At 42.4% G+C, this 19,322-nt stretch overlaps 1 protein-coding gene across 1 annotated transcript in view; it reads right to left on the bottom strand.

Moving 5' to 3' along the window:
- Nucleotides 1-238: 238 nt before the first annotated feature.
- The window catches only part of KYNU (kynureninase), a gene marked incomplete at its 3' end in the record, with an annotated part of 128,968 nt that continues 109,884 nt past the window's right edge, over nucleotides 239-19,322 (bottom strand). Inside the window, exons 10-13 of the mRNA XM_081312803.1 lie at nucleotides 12,660-12,712; nucleotides 9,310-9,395; nucleotides 1,444-1,674; nucleotides 239-382 (exon numbers count right to left, since the gene is read on the bottom strand). Of these exons, the coding sequence (XP_081168929.1) occupies nucleotides 239-382; nucleotides 1,444-1,674; nucleotides 9,310-9,395; nucleotides 12,660-12,712 (514 nt within the window). The remainder of the gene's footprint in view (nucleotides 383-1,443; nucleotides 1,675-9,309; nucleotides 9,396-12,659; nucleotides 12,713-19,322) is intronic.

Genomic DNA, 19,322 nt, shown 5'->3' with positions numbered 1-19,322 from the left:
CAAAAGTCTTATTCTGCATAATGATGTCACACAAAACTTCCAGTGGGTGAAAGCTTGAGTTTTAATACAAAGCATATTACAATCCAATATTGAAAGTGAATTAATCTTAGGAAGTAAAGCAGTAGAATAAGGCCCAATCTGGAAGAAATTCCACCCACGCCCCCCAAAACATGTTCGAAACCTCTGATGCACTTGGCCAGGAGAAGAGGACAAAGATACAGTAATGTTATCAATAAGATCAGGAAAGTGACTTTGAGTTTGCAGTCTGCTTTGCAGCTGCAACTGCAGATCCTAGGATTTCCACAAAGGTGTGCACATCCTGGAAAGTATTGTAGAGAGGAACTGGGGCAATGCGGAGAGCGTCAGGTTCCCGCATGTCGCACTGCAAAACACCCAGATAAATATTCCATAAATTTAACGCCTTTGTGTAGGTTTGTCAAAGTGAAAACACAAAAAAATCGCATGTGTAACATTTGTGCGCTTCTTTTAGAATACTAATCAGTCACCATACTTTCCTACAAACCTTTTGCCCTATAATCTGGAAGAATACAATGACAAATAATAATTTCCATGTTGTTTTTCAAGACCACTACTAGGACCTCAACTTCAAAAAAACAAACAAAAAACCACCCTTATTTTTAATGTGTCTTTCCAATCAATACTTTGTTCTTGGGTGAAATTATAATCCCAGTGAACCTCTCAACTTTTCCATTAATCACAAAACTGGAAACATAAGCTAATAAATTTCATAATTCCAATGTATTAGATAGAACCAGAGTTGTCTTTCTGCTAGTGGAAGGAACCAGAATCCACCAGAGCACAATTTTCCTTTCACACAAGGTTCATAAGAGCTGCATTATTAAATTACACAGGATAATTTTCAGGGGACATTTTCTTTGGATAATATTTTGAAGGAATTGTCTGATATGATTAAAGTAATTACTTTTAAGAAGGAAGGAAATCAACCAACCAACCAACCAACCAACCTTTAGACCAGGAGTGTCCAGTGTTGGCAACTTTGAAGACTTGTGGACTTCAACTCCCAGAATTGCTGGCTCCTGCTTTAGACTATTTAATGCTATTATAGAACCACCCACAACTTTATGCTACCTAGTTCCATTTTTCCCAAAATTGTTGTATATTTATTACAGGGACATGTACCTCAGCCTTGGTCATAATTTTATGACTTATTGAAAACTCTCAAGTGATTCTTCGACTGCAATGACCTAGCAAATGCATCTCATATATTCTACTTTCTTCTCCCTGAAACCACGAGGTCAACATTCAATATTTATGAATTGTGAAATGCTACTTCAAACTTTATTTTGTTTTGATTATTCTACCCTGCATATTATAATGCCAATGCTATTCTAAAATTAACATGGCGACTTCCACAAAATAAAAGCATTTTTGAAGTTTCCAACATAAACCTAGGTTACTTACAGCGACACCTCGTTTTTCCAGTTCTTTAAAAACATCTCTGATTGGAACAGAGAAAAGTAAGGTGAGCTGGCATCCTCTTTTTTCATGGTGGGATGGTGTGATTATTTTTATAAGTGGCTTCTCAGGGTCAGTTCTATCTTTGCCGTAATAGTGCCTTATCAAATACTCCAAGTAACCAGTAAGAAGTATGGATTTCCTTCTAAGGCATTTCACTGTACTTTGAGCAAAGATCTATTTAAAACAAACAAAAATATCATTGCTGCATGGAAGAACATTGCTTTCTCTACAAAGACAGTCTAAAATGAACCATTTCAACTACACAGTACCCTATTTTGATTTGTTGTCAACATTTATTTGATCACTAGCAATATCATATAACATGAAAACAAAACAACAGTTTCTGAAAGTTATAGCTAGCCCATTTCTTTTGTATGTGTCCCCTTATTGTAATGCCACTTCAGACATATTCAAGCAATCAGTTCCCTAACATCCCTTCCATTCACTGCAACCACCACGTATTCTAACAAATACACTTGAAAATGATCTCTTGCTAGCTTAATTACATGCACATTGTCTACTAAGTACCGTTCTTCTCTGCTTCTGTATGTTGTGTTTCAAGAATGATCAGACATTCCCAAGAAAGGAACAGCATAAAGCTGCAACTGCTTCCCAGGGATAGTAGGTCTTGTAGGAAACATGTGGATTGGGAGCATGAGGCACTTTGTTAACATGATGGCACTGGGAACAAATATTCACAACTTTAATGCACTGGGACTTGGGGAGAGAAAGGGATAAAAAATACTACTTGCCAGCATGGGGGAAGGCAACAGAAGTCATCTCATGTTGCAAAAAACTTTGGTAAATGAGTTGCTGTAGACCTTTCCCAGCTGGAGTTGCATTTATAAGGATTTTGTAGAGGAAATATACGGATAAAGAAAAATGTTTCCATCGCAAATGTTCTTGCTTTCGCTCTAAAAGGAAAACTGCCTTTGTTGTGTGTTTTAACACTTGCCTTGTTCAGCTGTTTCTTTAGAAACTGTACCTTCTGCTTAATGTATCCCTATGCAAGATGGCAGTCCATTTCCTAAGTGTCATCTTTTGCCAGAGACTGTCTATTTCACTGTACTACAGCAATTAGCACAAGGGAATCCTGACTGTGCCAAAAGTGTAATGCAAACACAAAAAGGCAAGTCCATTGAAACTGATGTGCTCTTCCTGCTTTGACCCCCTGTAGTGGGCTAAATGACAGATTCTCTCTCTCCCCCTCCCCACTCATTTCTAAGCACCATCTGGGTCAGAGCACAGTATCATCTCTAAGGTCATATAAAGTTTACAAAATACAAAAGATGTTTTAAGGGTAAACCAAATTAATTGCTCAAGAGAACAAATGAACGAATAAATAAACGAATAAATAAATGCACACTCTCACACACACCCTCTCACATACGATATACCGCCATATCCCCTTGGCATTTCTTAATGCCGAATTTTAAATCTTAATGTTTTCAAATAAAACTCTCTAGGTTATTAGTAATTCTGTGATTGATTTTGTTTTGTTTTGTTTTACTGGCAATGCAATTTAGGGGGAAAAAATAGCTTGGTTTTCACTTCCAAACTGTCCCCAAGTGAGACTTCGGCAGCCTGAGATGAATAAAAATATGTGTGAATATCAAAGGATATGGATGGCTGTCAAATAGCATTTTTCAAAGATATACACACAACATTAGCTTCCGATAGAAATCAGTTTGTAAGTAGCAAATTATGAATCAACACCCATTATATTAGGTTTCCCTAAAGATTGCTAATTGTTTTCTACAAAGCAACTAAGTGAAGACATGTGAGGTATATTAAATCTTCTAGTCACACGATTCAGACTTGATATATTAAATTCTGCATTATTCTTTTCTTTGAAAAAAATCACTGATTTGTAACTCAAAAGTGAATAATATTCCAGGATATATTACTTCCCAGTATTTCTATGAAATTTGGAGATTTTGCTTGTGGTTAAAACTCTGGTTCCTCTATGTGATGTTGCTTCGGCATTCTGTGCAACGATTCAGTGGACTGACTGATAAAAACTTCATAACAATAAACCCCTCTGTTGACAGACATTTAGTTTTCCCTAGCATCAACTGATAAATTAAGAAATAAATTAAAATGTGAAAGCCTATACTGGAATGTATTTACTTGTTTACTTCTTTAATTTAGAGTCCCTTGGCTCCTATTAACTCCAGGAGACTCTCACTTTAAAAACAGATAAGAATAAAAAGCAAGAGACAAATTGTGGACATGCAACTGAGAAATAGCACACAAACCAACAAGAGTATGCTCTTTCTTCCAAAAGCCTATCCATATTTTGCAAAGAAAGGATACTGTCCCTATAATAATATTGCATCAGGATGTATGTAGCTTTGTTCTAAGAAACAGAATTACCAATAAGAGCATTTTTTTACATTTATAATGGTGGTAAAATCTGGCTTTCCTGTAGAGTAGCTTCAGAGCATACTATTTCTGTGGGTATGTACGCTTTTTCTCACCTGGACATCCATGATTTCTTTCTTATGTTTTATTATTACTTGCTTTCAAAGCGAAAGCCTCTTAAGAGTCAATAGGAGCCAGGGAGCTTTAGATTAAATAGAAGAACTAAATAAGTAAATACATTCCCATACAAGCTTGCAAATTTTAATTTCTTTCTTAATTTATCAGTTGATGCTAGGGAAAAATAAATGTGGATCAGCAGAAGGCTTCATTGTTATGAAGTTTTTCTTACTTAGTCTGATGGGTTGGCTCAGCTCGATGTTACAGAGTGCCTACTACCGTACCTCACGGATTTTTGCACCCAAAACATAAATTTAGAAGAACAATGCTTGTATTTTAGTTACATAATTTATTCATTTAATTAATTAACGTACTGCATGCTTCCAGCTTCAAAACCTCCCTGTGTTCTGTGGATCGGCTCATGTTCCCGCTGAAAGGGGAACATGGGACTGCAATGGAACCCATGAAGTGGGCAAAGTACAGATGATGTGAAAGTACAGTGGTACCTTGGTACTCAACTGCTCTGAAACTCATCAAATTTGGTACTCAGTGCATTTTGATGCAAAAATGTTGTCCTGGTACTCATTGCATAAGCTAGAACTTTTCAGTGTTGGTTGCCTTATAACTCACTACATTATTCCTTAGGGGAAAAATTGTTTGGCATTCATAGTTTTTGGTACTTCTCGAACCAATTAACAATGAGTACCCAGGTACCACTGTAAAAGGTTATTTTTGCTCTATCCTAATGGCGACGATGACGGCAGCGGCGGCGGCGTTGTTCCCGGGCTGTTTTCGGGCCACTTTACCATCGACTGCTGTGATCTGGCCTGTTTCTACCGGACCGTTTGTCCCGCTGCCGCCTGGGCCTTTTTGGCCCGCTTTTCATCGGCGGTGGCGGTGGCTTTCCCCGGACTGTTTGCGGTTTTGGCGGCGTTCCGGTGATGGCGGCGGCGGCGTCCATAACGGCCCAGCGGCAGCGGCTTTGATGATTCAGCGATGGCGTTATGGCCGGTTCGCCGGCCCCCCGGTTGGTTCTGCATATCCCAGATGGGTTGGCACCCCCGTTGTTTCTGATGGCTCTGAAGGTTCCTGGGCTAGCCGGTGGATTCCGGTGGAGCCCAGTGGAGCCTTGTGGACCTGGGTCATTTTGAAGGACCCTGGAAGACCGGCAATGGACCTGGGGGAGTCAATCTTTGTTGACCACAGTCTGGAGGGCCCTAATAATTATGGAATTGAGGGCCCATGGAGTGGTGGTCAGTTACAACTTCTGGGAATGACGGGACAACGGGGGACTTGGCCGTTAGCAGAATTGACTATGATGGCTTGTTATTTCTGCCTTTATAATCGACTGCGCATTGCCCTTTATACCCTCAAAGGACAGAGAACTCTGGGTATTAGCCATTGTGAGAGGATGGCCGAATCTACACCTGCTGCCCCTAGAGGTGAGAGCTCTATGGGGCATGCTATACCCAGTGTGGTTGCTCCAGACTTCCATCCCCCTGAGAACTGGTTCTGTGGCCGTCGTGAGAGGACGGTGGTAGGCCTGCCCAGGGGGTTTATCCAGCTGAGTGGCAGCGGCTGGTCGGAGGCCTGGGACACCCCCCTCTGAATAGATCCTCCTCACGGACTATTATCTACGGACTGCCTACGACCCGGACTGCTATTTATGCCTTCCTTTAAATATTCTTCCATGGACTTGCTCGCCCTCAGGGGTGCTCCCCCCTCCTGGGTGCGACCCGCCTTGCCAGCCGATTATAACCTCGAGGAAGGGCCCATTTATTGGGACCCTGAGAGTTGGCTGGGCACGGGTAGGGGCCTTCGACGGAGACCTAATAAGAGGCCCCTGATTATTTTTCTGTCAAAATTTTTTAGGGGGTTAGGGAGGCGGGAGGGTTCTTTTGGTTGTTTGGACAAGGGGGGCTATCCAACAACCGCTGTTCTGGCTAGTGCCGATGTAGATCGCAGGGGGGAGGAGCGGGGGTCGGTTACCTACGGGGCTCCAGGGCTGGTCGTGGGGCTACCTATTCCCACGGCATCAGGGAATGGCAGCAGATGTAGGAGCAGAGGGCCGTATCGATCTCAGGGAAGGCCTCTCCGCTGCTTACAAGCGGTGGGGCACTCCGACCCTCTGGCTCTACCCCAAGGTCCCGGGAGTGAGGGTGTGCAGCCCCCTGAGCTCCGGCTGGTGTATTTGAACGCCAGGTCTGTCTCTAATAAGGCTCCTCTCGTCCGTGATCTGGTCGAGGGTGAGCAGGCGGACCTGGCTTGCATCACGGAGACTTGGTTGGGCCCAGAGGGCGGGATTCCTCTGGTTGACCTTTGCCCACCAGGTTTCCGGGTGCTGCACCGGCCTCGGGCTCAGGGTAGGGGTGGGGGTGTGGCTGTTGTTATGAGGGAGACCTTATGTCCGCGGGAGGCCACTGTTCCTCAGATAGTCGGGTGTGAGTCTCTCTTTCTGAGATGCGGCCCTGGTGCGCAGTTGGGCTTGTTGCTGGTGTACCTTTCACCTAGTCACGCAGCAGCAGCCCTGCCTGAGCTGCTCGATGTCCTCTCTGGGCTGGTGGTTGAGTTCCCAAAACTTATAGTTTTGGGGGACTTCAATCTACCATCGCTGGGAGGATCATCTGAGTTGGCTCGGGAGTTCATGGCTTCCATGACGGCCATGGACCTGACGCAAGTAATTTCGGGACCGACTCATGAGGGAGGCCACACCCTTGACCTAGTTTTCTTATCTGGACGGTGGTTAGATGATCTTGGTGGGGGCTCTCCAATTATTATGCCCGTCATGGACCGATCATCATCTCCTGCGGCTGGTCTTCCGTTTTGCCACCCCCCGCCGTGGGTGTTTGGAACCAATTAAATGGTACCGCCCCAGACGCTTAATGGATCCCCAGAGGTTCCAGGCAGCGCTGGGGTCCCCACCTGCCTCCCTTGCTCACAGCTCGGCAGATGCCTTAGTGGAAGCCTGGGAAAGGACGGCCACTGAGGCTCTTGACCGGGTTGTACCCCTGCGGCCCCTGACACGGTGCAGATCCCGTCGAGCTCCATGGTTCTCTGCGGAGCTCCGGGAGATGAAGCGTCGGAGACGGGGCCTAGAGAGCGGTTGGAGGTCCAGCCGATCCGAATCCGACCGATTGCGACTAAGAGCCCACATTAGGTCTTATCTCGCTGCGATAAGGGAGGCAAGGTCTAACCACTTCGCCACCCTTATCGCGTCCGCAGATAATCGCCCGGCCGCCCTGTTCAGGGTGACTCGCTCCCTCCTAAATCAGGAGGTGAGGGAGGATCCCTTGCAGGGTCGTGCCGAGGAGTTTAACCAGCATCTGTCGGACAAAATCGCTCGGATTCGGACCGGTCTGGACTCTGACTGGGCAGAGTCTGGCGATCAGGACACGGGCGGTCTTGTCGATACCACCTGGGATGAGTTTGATTCTGTGACTCCGGAGGAAGTGGACAGGATCATGGGGAGGCTGAGCACCACCACATGTTTACTGGACCCGTGCCCTTCCTGGCTGGTCTATGCAGCCCGGGAGAGGACACACAGCTGGTTCCAGGCAGTTATATCGGCTTCTTTGGGTGAGGGTAGCTTCCCCGCCGTCTTGAAAGAGGCGGTGGTGAGGCCTCTCCTCAAGAAGCCTGCCTTGGACCCAGCTGTATTGAACAACTTTCGTCCTGTCTCCAACCTTCGCTTTCTTGCGAAGGTTGTTGAGAGTGTGGTGGCACATCAGCTCCCTCTGGTCCTGGATGAAGCGGATTATCTAGACCCGTACCAATCGGGTTTCAGGCCCGGGCACAGCACGGAGACGGCATTGGTCGCGCTGGTGAATGATCTCTGGAGGGCTCGGGACAGGGGATATTCCTCTGTTCTAGTCCTATTAGACCTCTCGGCGGCTTTCGATACCATCGACCATGGTATCTTGCTGCGGCGTCTCAGGGGAGTGGGAGTGGGAGGCACAGTCTTACAGTGGTTCTCCTCCTATCTCCAGGGACGTTCGCAGTCGGTGTTGGCAGGAGGGCAGAGGTCGACCGCGAGGTCTCTCGTTTGTGGAGTTCCTCAGGGGTCGGTCCTCTCGCCTCTCCTGTTCAACATCTACATGAAACCGCTGGGTGAGATCATTCGTGGTTTTGGAGTTGGGTATCATCAGTACGCGGATGATACCCAACTTTTCTTTTCGACCCCAAACCACCCCAGTGATGCCCTCAACGTGATGTCCCGTTGCCTGGAGGCGGTTCGGGTCTGGATGGGGAGGAACAGACTTCAACTCAACCCCGACAAGACTGAGTGGCTTTGCATATCTTCATCCCGGGTCTATTCGGACATTCCACCTCTTGCTATGGGGGGTGAACTATTACCCCCCGTAGATAGGGCTCGCAACTTGGGAGTCCTCCTAGATTCACGGCTCACCTTGGAAGACCATATAGGAGCTGTGACTAGGGGGGCTTTCGCCCAGGTTCGCCTGGTGCGCCAGTTGCGGCCCTATCTTAGCCGGGATGATTTATGCACGGTCACTCATGCGCTCGTGGCCTCTCGTCTGGACTACTGCAACGCTCTCTACATGGGGCTGCCCTTGAGGACCACCCGGAAGCTCCAACTGGTACAGAATGCAGCCGCGAGAGTTGTGTTGGGAGTCTCCTGATACTCCCACGTTACACCTTTGCTCCGTGAGATGCATTGGTTGCCAGTTGCCTTCCGGGTGAGATTCAAGGTACTGGTAATGGTGTTCAAAGCCCTTCATGGCATGGGGCCGGAGTACCTTAGGGAACATCTGCTGCCGGCATCAAGCTCCCTGCGCCCTGTGCGTTCCCACAGAGAGGGCCTCCTCAGGGTGCCACCGATCAGAGAATGTCGATTGGTGGCGCCCAGGGGGAGATCCTTCTCTGTGGGCGCTCCGGAGCTGTGGAATCAGTTGCCGGTAGAGCTCCGGATGGCGCCCGATCTTCGCTCCTTTCGTCGCGATCTCAAGACGTTTTTGTTTGTACAAGCCGGCCTAGCCTGATGGGGATTGGTGGGGTTTTTATTTTTTTTGTACTCTTAATTTTATTTTTTGGGGTTTTATTATTGTATTAATTGTTTTAACTTGGGCAATTATTTAATCTCTTTTTAATGTTTGTACTTTGTATTTGACTTTTGCCCTGTGAACCGCCCTGAGTCCTCAGGGAGAAGGGCGGTATATAAATATTATTAAATTAAATTAAATTAAATTATTCAAAGCTTTTGTCTTTGTACAGATTTTTCAGTTTACTGTCATCAAAAAGGAATATTTCCTAATGAAACAACATTTTTTCCTTTGTCTGAATGTCTTCCCTTAGGAGAAAATAATTACTCACCTCTAAGCTAGCATGAAGAGCACAGACCAATAAGATGGAAGGATTTGATAAACGAAATCCGTTGATTCCAGGGCTGAGTTGCAATTCTGTAACAATAATAAGTTATGTGAGGAATCTGGTTCTATATGGTTGGAAAAGTATTAGGCTATATTCAATATTATATGAATGTCCTCTCTTGCAGAGAGCTTCGTCCAGGCCCTCCAAATCAGGTTTGATGCTACTCCATCAGCTAATCAAAACAATTGGATGTCAACAATTTTCAATATTTTTAATGCAAAAAGTAGAAATTTAGCTTTAAAATATTTTGATCTTTTCAGTATGGTACCAAATGATCCCCATAAATTTTATTAAAGACTATTAAGGTTGCACAAGCATTCATATTTTTATGAAAAAAATAAACAGGTCTTGTTTAACTTTGAGATTAATCCCTGAAGAAACTGTAACTTTCAATAATGGTAAGTGACTTTAAAAACTTTGAAAAAATATTTTCCAAATTATTTTGAGGGCAGCACAATTAAACAGGTGTACTTATAAAAAGCAATAAGGCCTTAATAGTATTACTAGCTAGTTTAGTGCCTCAAACCCATTCTTATTATGTGATATACAAAATTCAAGACTCCCAGTAGATTTTAAATGCATAAAAAAGAGTGTAAATTAAATGTCAATGTTGCAACACTAATCAAAATGAAACAAGAACAGGCTGCTAAGTGACATGCACATAATAATGCCAAATAAATAACATCAAAATTTGGAATTTCCACAGAACAACTAACGTTGCCTTCCTGTTAAGAATAGAACTATAGAAGCCACTAATTTATGTTACCTTTATAATAAAAATGTTGATTTTCTTTTTCCTTGACATTTTGCTTTGTTTGCCTTTTATTTTTTTTTTTTTTTTTATTGAAAAGTTTTAAAATACAGTTTTCCTTTAAACCCCCCCCCCTTCCCCCTCCCTCCTCCCCTCCCTACCTCCCCCCTATCCCCCCCCTCCCCCTCTCCCTCCTCCCTCCCCTGCCTCCCCCCCCCTACTTCCCCTCCTCCCCCCCTCCCCCCCCCCGACTTCCCAGAGCAAAATACAAGGTATATATCTAAAAAGCAATCATAAACAATCATATACTAACAATTATAAATTCTAAAATCCATCACTCTCTAGCTTATATAGAGTAAACCAATCCTTAATAATACTAAATGTGTATAAAGAACTAAAATAAAAGAAAACTAGCGTCATTCCCATCTATGTTCTTCCACAATTCACTATTTCCTAAACATATTCTCATTTACACATCACAAACACCTATCCCTATTAACCTCTCTAGCCAAAATAGGCTATAATAGATAGTTCTTACACAAATTAACCCACATTAACCCACAAAACTTTCTTCCTCTTCCTCTGTAATAAATTGTCCATTAATTCCAAATTAAAGATTCTGTTACCATACATATCATCCCAAAACTCTTAAAAACACAACTACCACTTGACTATCAGTATGTTGTGGAAGTTCCATAGATTTCTACTAGACCTATTTTCTTTTCTTTTTTAAGCGTTTTAAGGCAGCACGCGTCACCCTCTGTTCTCTAGGATCATCCAAAAGAGTTGCATCTTGATCTCCTCCTGTACCATTCTCGTCTATCTGTCCATCTTCATCCTCTTGATGTTCTCCTTCTCCAGATCCCTCTGCAGCTTCCAAAAGTGTTGATGGGGTTACTTTTAAGACATTGTTGTAAAAATCATGCGCTTGCTTCACAGTACCCAAACAGTACCTTTTGCCTTCATACAAGAAGCTCAACCCAGCTGGGATCTCCCATCTGAACCTTATATCCCTTTGCTTGAGCTCTTGCACAAGAAATATAAAGTCCTTCCTTCTCTTTAAAATCTTTGGAGGAATTTCTTTTAGAACCAAAACTTCTTGACCAGCAATCACAACTTTAGTGTCATAGGCAGCTTGTATAACTTCATCTCTAATTTCCCTTTTTACAAAATAAACCACCACGTCTCTAGGCAACTTTCTCTGTTTAGCAATCCACGAGTTCACACGAAACACTTTGTCCATGCCTTGTTTTATTTCAGATGCTGGATGGTTCAATACCACCTCAAAAGCCTCAGAAACCAGCTGCTTTAAATCTTCCTTAATATTCTCTTTTAGGCCTCTAATTCTAACAGCAAACTGCATCTGATAAAATTGAGCCAAACTCAGTTCGCTATCCATTTTGTCTTTTAAATCTTCAATTTCCAATACTTTTGCTTCTAATATAGCATTCTTTTGAGTCAGTTCTTCCACTTTGTCATCCAGCACCTCCACACATTTAGCTACTTTATGCACTGAGGACAAAATGTCTACCTTTATCTCTCTAAGTTTCTGTTCCATCCTTTCTTCCATTCTCTGCTCCAATTTCTCCAATTTCTCCTCCATCTGTGCAAATTTAACACCCATTGACTCCAAAATTAACTGGGTATGTTTTTCAAGATCCTTCGATGTCACTACATCTGGAGAATGCAACGCCTGCAGTAGTGATTGTTGTTGCACTGGAGAATTTCCAGCACTCCGAAAAGTTCTAGGGGGAGGTTTAGACGCCATCTTTTACTTACAATTGTGTCGCACTTTCACTTTAAGTTTTAAGCAAAGTCCATCAAGCTCGAGAGTAAAATAAAATAATCCTCTTCATCTCTTCATCTTTCCCTCTTGTACTGCTCTGCCTGCTCTTTTCCTTTCATAGTCTCTCCTTCAAGCAGGGATGGTCGCAGACGCCTGGCTCTGCTCCATTCCGAAGCAGAGACGCTAGCCAGCTGGGAGCAGCCCAGGCTACGGGGGAGTTCAATCCTTCAGCCGCCCAAGCTCCAAGCTCAGGCGGCCCCGGAGAACTCAACCCCTACCTGGGGGCTCACCCCCTCCTCTTCTCCCGAGGAGGGGGCTTCAAATTCGCCCGAACAGCTGATCGGCGCTGTTTCGGGCGAAAAATCACACAGCTGGGCGGCGGGCAGCCCGGGAAGGCTGTCTCCGGCGCCTCGGAGCCACCGGAAGCCCACTTTGTTTGCCTTTTAAATTCCCAAGCAATGTTCCCTTACATGCTTTCGATCCCCTGCGCCCTCTTTCTCTTCTCTTTTTCTTTTTCTATCTTTATAAAGGCCTTTATAAATCATCTATATAAATTTGGACTTTTTTAAGCTTTTGACTCTTTGATCTTTAATTTCAGGATGGAATGGAAACATTTCCCTGTACTGAAAAGAATCGTTGCTCTTGTTCTGCAGCAACTTTATTACTTTTGATGCCGTTTATATACATTCATAAAAACAAACAAGTAAACAGTAATTTAAAACAAGAAATTTAAAACAGAAGGGCAAATATACATACTGTTTTCCATGAGAAACCTGGTTTTGTAGTTGTGACCCCACCATCCTATTAAACTGGGGAGGGGATGATGGTAAAGGACCAGGGAAAAAGAAATGACAAGGATTAGTGACCCAATTAAAATATATATTTTTTTCACAAGACATTTTCTAGCAAGATGTATAAAGAATATGAGAATGGTATGAAAGGCCCATAGTGGAGTCTTTTTGTTTTTCAGTATTCCTGTAGATGTCCAAGATAAAACAGTTGACAGGTATTTTTCACAATATAGAATTTAGATCATATCATAATCACACATCTATAAATCATAGATTGGGAGGAATTGATAACGTGTTTTTTTTAGATTCTTAAGAGATTCATAGGGCTTAGTACTATGTCCATAGTAATCAGTGGATACAGGATGCCCTTGATTTTGAGACCAACATTGGAACTGGAATTCCGGTTGCTAAGTGATGTGGTCAACTGAGTCATCATGTGACTGGACCCTATTTTAGAAACAGTTTTACTGTGATTATTAAACAAAGCACCATGGTCATTAAGCAAATCTGGCTTGTCAATTGACTTTCGTTTGTCATGCTGGCTGGCCACAAGATGCTGCAATATCATAAATGTGAGCTGGTCACCAAGTCCCTGAATTGTGATGTGACTGTAAAGCAAGGGTCTTTTATGGCGCTTTTATGACTTGTGGACTTCAACTCCCAGAATTCCTCAGCCAGCGTGCCTAGCTGCGGAACTTTGGGAGTTGAAGTCCACAAGTCATAAAAGGGCCAAGTTTGAAGACCCCTGCTGTAGAGGCTGTGTGATCAAGTCATGCTTTCAAGGATGGGTCATAAATCACTCTTTTCCAAGACCACAGTAACTTCTAACTGTTGTTAAAAGAACAGTTGTAAGTTGAGAACTGCCTGTAATGCTGCCTGAACTCTTGGGAATGCAGGTCTTTTCTACAGAAAGATGGCCATCACACCAAATATTCAAATGACAGCTTTCTAAATCCAAGAGCAGCATTCCAGGCCAAGGAGCAAACCAAAGAACTATCTTTTGTCTGGAAACCCAATCAAGAACAGAAGAACCCCACAAGAACCTTCAGAGGCTGTATGTTATTGAACTATTGATTAACCCAGCCACCACATTGCTTTTTAAATACCTAAATGTAAAATTAGAAAACTAATAAAATATTATTTTAAAAAAAGGGACTCCTTTCCTCTAAAAGTTCTGCCTGAATTTGCGTATCACTGGACTGGGGCAGGTATCCCAGCTTGCTATCCTTGTTGAAAGAAAGAGAGAAAAAAAGGCAAGTAATAGATCATTGTTTTATATTTTCTTCCATAAAGAGTGTAGGACCTGAATACATTTCATAATCTTTGTGACAGTTTTCTCAAAAACAACAGGTCTTCAAGTCTTCGGGAAACTTGAAAACTAAATTATGAACAGCAAGTTTCAGGAGTTATATTTTATGGCAATCCTTATTATCCTTCATGGAAAATTCTGCCCCTAACTTGGTCTAAATATGGAAAGTGCTGCATTTGAACTTCTTAGACATAATTTCCAACCTTATAGCCAGTTATCCTTAGTTGTTCACTTGGGCCCAGTTTACCTCTATCCTAATGGCCTGTATAAATATTGATGCGTTAGGAAGGGGCTGCAAAATTTGAACTCTAAACGAGTATTGGTTTTGCATGGGGGTAAGGGAAAACATAAAATTAGTCTTGATACTGCTTCTGACAAACGACAGCCTATTAAGAATCAAAATAGCCTACGTGTTAAAGACTTGCTATAGGGTTATATAAATATATAAAACAAGAAACATTAAAATCATACAGGACAAGGCCATGGTAAAGTTTACCAGAAAAGTTGTGAGCCACTGGTGTGCTGAGAATTCAACATCAGCTTGAATGGGAGATTGACCAAGGTTCATCTTGCCTTGGAGAAGAGATAGGCCACTGAAGCTTTCACATTCCTTTCTCCTTACTTCCGAATCTACTCTGATTACATTACAAGATTCAGCAATGGGATTTCCAACAGAAAATAAGCAAAAACTAGAGGAGTATAAGCTCTAAAGAAAATTAGATGTATAGTCTTATTCTTGAAGCCTGCCGACCACAATGTGGGAGGCACATTAAGTGTCCTACTCGACACCAGATAATTTTCTACTCCTCAAAGTTCTGCATATTAATAACTTCCTTTCATACCAGAGACAACAAGTGGGGCCTAACACTAAACTGCATTATGCATTCAGTACTTGCAAGTCTCAAATAAAACTAATGCACCAGGACATAGAAAAAAGGCTAAGGAGAAAACTATTTTCCATCTTTTCTCTCTATATCTTCTTTTGCTACTTTTCCATGCAAATATATAGATTTAGAAAGTTATGAAGGAATTTAAGGACTGCAGTGATGAGTTGGAGGAAAACCAGGTTCATTTTTGACTCAAGGTTGTAAAGTCAAGCTTTCTTTTGAGTCAGATTTGTATTCCTAAACATAAGTTTACAAATTTTGCCGGATTTATAATAGCCATTGATGTTGACCAATGAACTAACTCTTCCTTTCCCCTATATTGCAAATGAAATATCTGTGCTATCTTGAAGTTCAGTAACACTATTCAACATTTTTTATTACTTCCAATTGTAAGGGCTCACAATTCTGCATTTCTTCAGCTTCTCAAACCTCTGTACAATTACACTGGTGTGGCTTTATGTTTGTTTTTATTTTCGCAGACCAATTTTATATTGCTCTTTTATTCTAGGCAATTTAAGTATGTTTTTTTTTTAATTTGGATAATTGAAATTTCAACCTTTAGGGAGCTGCCCTGGTAAACTGCAAAGAATGAGGGTTAAGGGCCATTATTATATAAGAAAAAAAGATCTATATATTTGCCAGAAAGGCAGGATATAAATCATAAAAATGAATAGCAATGCAATGACTATAGGTAATCCCTGAGGATAGTTACACAGTTCCTTGTCCAATATCAAGGCAAAGAAAACGCATACAGAGAAATTGTAAAGCATATTTCAGAGGCCTAGTTTTTACCTTCCAAGTATGCTCCCTTTTTGCAAATGAAGAGATGAGAAAACAGATGATTTTGAAGAATGAAGCTCATGGCCACAAGGGCAATATCTGGCTCCCTTTGCTTTCAAGCAGAGTTACTCTAAGGAGCAATCCCATCCATAAGTATTTTTATTTTTACTTAGTTCACTTTTCACTTCACATCTGTGTGATTAGAATAAAACATTGGGTATTCAAAACTTGACTTGTTTCGTTTGTAGTTGCATTAATGATGCTGGAATGTGGGATGTAATGATTGCTGTAAGTGGTATAGACATCAAAGGAGATCCAGTTTAAAGAACAGAAAGGGAGACCCCCCCTCCCCGCCCCCTACGTCCTTTGGCCCAGGCTGTGAATAACAGATGAGCACACTGCGCATTTATAATTTATAATCTGAAAAATCATGAGGTAAATTTGTGTTCTATAGAGAGAAGAAGGCACATCTCTTCCACACTCGTTTCTCTTTTTTAAAAAAAAATTGAAAGACATAGGGAATTGTGTGGTGTTTTCCAAGTCAGACAGATCTTTCTGTAAAGGGTACCACTATAAGATTTTAAGTGGCTGGCCATTCCTCACCATCTTTCCATTTCAATTGTAGTGTACATAGTTAGAAATATTTTTTTCTCTTCTCCCTTTTAACACAATGTTTCCTAATTTTAATCCACATTGCACAACTATTCTAATACTATAAGGAGAATAATAACCTGTGCAAATATCTGTGTCGTACATACTCCTTTGAATGGAGTATCTAGCGTTAAAACATTAGACGCTGTTAGGCATCTCGTGGCTAATAATTAGTCATGTGTTTACAAGAACTATGTATCTGCAAGAATTTAAATGTCAAGTTTCATTTCATTTCTTATTGCTGAGCTACAAGTCTTTACATCCACACTATACTCCTCCCTTGCCCTTTTCAGCTAAGTGCAAATGTTGTCTAATTATCAATCCTACTCTATTAAGGGATGGAATTGCTAGCAGATTGTTATCATAGTACATATCCTTCAGTCTTTTTTTATACTCTTGAACATGGTTGATGAAATTAAGACTTCTTTTTGTGGGCTCTTTCATTTTGACCAATCTATCCTATAGGCCAGAGGTCTCCAACCTTTTGGACATGAGGGACCGGTTACATGGAGAGAGGTTTTTCTGTGGACCGAAGGGGGTGTGGTTTTGTGTGCTGCCTGCACCCTGCAGATAGGGCTTTGCTTGTTTGTGCAGACCGGCTGCTGGCGTGCTGCGGCCCGGTACTGGTCCGGGGGTTGGGGACTCCTGCTATAAGCCAAGGAGCAAAATTTAAGGAGGAATGGAGATACACAGAGTAACCTTAAAACTTTACATTGAATTATGACAAGCATAACTAGGCTACCTTGGCTGTGTTATATGGAAATGTCACAATTTTGAGTAGGATTTTTTTTCTTATCCCACCTTTATTATTTTTATAAATAACTCAAGAAAGCGAACATATCTAATTACTCCTTCCTCCTCCCATTTTCCTCACTACAACAACCCTGTAAGGTGAGTTGGGCTGAGAGAGAGAGTGACTGACTCAAAGTCATCCAGCCGGCTTTCATGTCTAAGGTGGGACTCCCCTCTAGCCTAGTGCCTTAATCATTAGACCAACCTTATCTGTGTTATATGAAAATATCACAGTTTAAGAAGTTGGCCTGGGTCCGGGGTATTTGAGGGAACACCTGCTGCCGGCATCAAATGCCCTTCGCCCAGTGCGCTCCCACAGGGAGGGTCTGCTCAGGGTCCCACCGGTAAGAGATTGCTGGCGGGTGACACCCAGGGATAGGGCCTTCTCAGTGGGGGCGCCTGCCCTCTGGAACCAGCTGCCAGTGGAGCTGAGGACTGCCCCCGACCTCCGGTCATTCCGCCGGGGCCTGAAGACCTGGCTCTTTGAGCTCTCGGGCCCAGGCTGAGGAGTAATTTATTTTAATCGGGGTTTTAAATGCACAGGGTTAGTTTAATCTTTTTTAAATGGGTTTTAACTTTTGTATTGCTGGTTTTTTAACTCCCTGTAAACCGCCCTGAGTCCTCAGGGAAAGGGCGGTATATAAATGTAATAAAATAAATAAAATAAAATAAATAAGTTATTTTTCCCCACCAAATTCTCTTTTTTACCCCATTTCATCCTTTTTTATATTAATTATTGTTCCCATTAAAATGTTGTTAACTCACATTCATTGCATTTATGAAACAAAAAGCAAGAAAACCAACAAAAGGTGATCCAAGGTTGATTTACCACTGATAGAGGTCTGCAGACAAGGACTCTGCATGTGTCTTTCTTAAAGATTGATTTTTTTTCCTTGTTAGTCTTTTATATTCCATTCAGTTGGGAATTCACCAATTTCTGAACATGTCCCTCTGTATTACCCCTCCAGGTCAAAACAAAAGGAGATTGAGTTCACTTTTATAACAAGATACAAGTTTTTTTTGTGCTCGGAGTATGTGAAAGAAAAATGGCTATTATGCTGAGAATCCAATCAGGGCTTGTAGAATTCTTGGAAGCCTCTGGCATTTGTGAAGAGAGAGGTAATTTCATTCACGGAGAACAGGCAGAGGAAAAGCACGAGCTGCCCACAAAAAGAGTTGAAGTCTAAATTAAATCTGAAGAGGAGCTCTTACCAAAACTCCTCCCGCAAGGCTAATGAAGTTGAATTAAGGCTGCTAAATCAACTTGTGATTGCCTATCATTGCAGAGGACCCATACATTATTTCTATCAGCTGGATTTATGAGGTTCATTTTCATTAGAAGGGAGGAAAGAGGAAGACAGCCAAAAATACTTTGGAGTAAATAACAGTTACAACTTTCTGTTTTCCTTGGAAAATTTAACTGGGAACCAAAGTATGCATGTTTGGATGATATCCTTCACACTTATTATTTTAAATCTATTTGAACAGAGCCATCACAGCGGCTCTGTCCATAACACAATATCTTGCCATGTGTGTGTGTGGGGGGGGGGGGTTGAAAATATGATTACATTTTTGAAAAGCAATTAAGACAATTAAGAGCTTTTGAAGCTCTTTCTGGGATACAGTTTCTACTTTCAAGCAGATCTTAACACTTCCTCACTTTATCTTTCTTCATTTGTTGATGGAACCTTCAAGGAATATGTTTTTTGGCAGAGATCTGATAAAGGAATAATGCTACATAACCTTTGGTTGTGGAATGTACAAAGCAATACTTCTTTCTACCAGGTAAGCAGCCAAAGTTTCAGAGGACAAGACTGATCAGTTTACTTTCCTACAAATAACTTTGGGTTTAAGAGCTTAGTAACTTAGCAACTCTTGGAGGGATGCGGTGGCTCAGTGGGTTAGGACGCTGAGCTTGTCAATCAGGTCAGCAGTTTGGCGGGTTGAATCCCGAGAGCTGCGTAACAGAGTGAGCGCCTGTTACTCGTCCCAGCTTCTGCCAACCTAGCAGTTCGAAAGCAGGTAAAAATGCAAGTAGAAAAATAGGGACCACTACGGTGGGAAGGTAACAGCGTTCCGTGCACCTTTGGCGTCTAGCCATGCCGGCCACATGACCACGGAGACGTCCTCAGACAAGCTCTTCGGCTTTGAAACGGAGATGAGCACCGGCCCCTAGAGTTGGAAACGACTAGCACGCATGTGCGGGGGA

Source organism: Vipera berus (assembly GCF_964194415.1).
Source record: "Vipera berus genome assembly, chromosome: 1".
In the NCBI taxonomy this organism is placed as follows: Eukaryota; Metazoa; Chordata; class Lepidosauria; order Squamata; family Viperidae; genus Vipera; species Vipera berus.
Note: the sequence above shows the minus strand (reverse complement) of the source record. Positions and strands in the feature narration are given on the sequence as shown.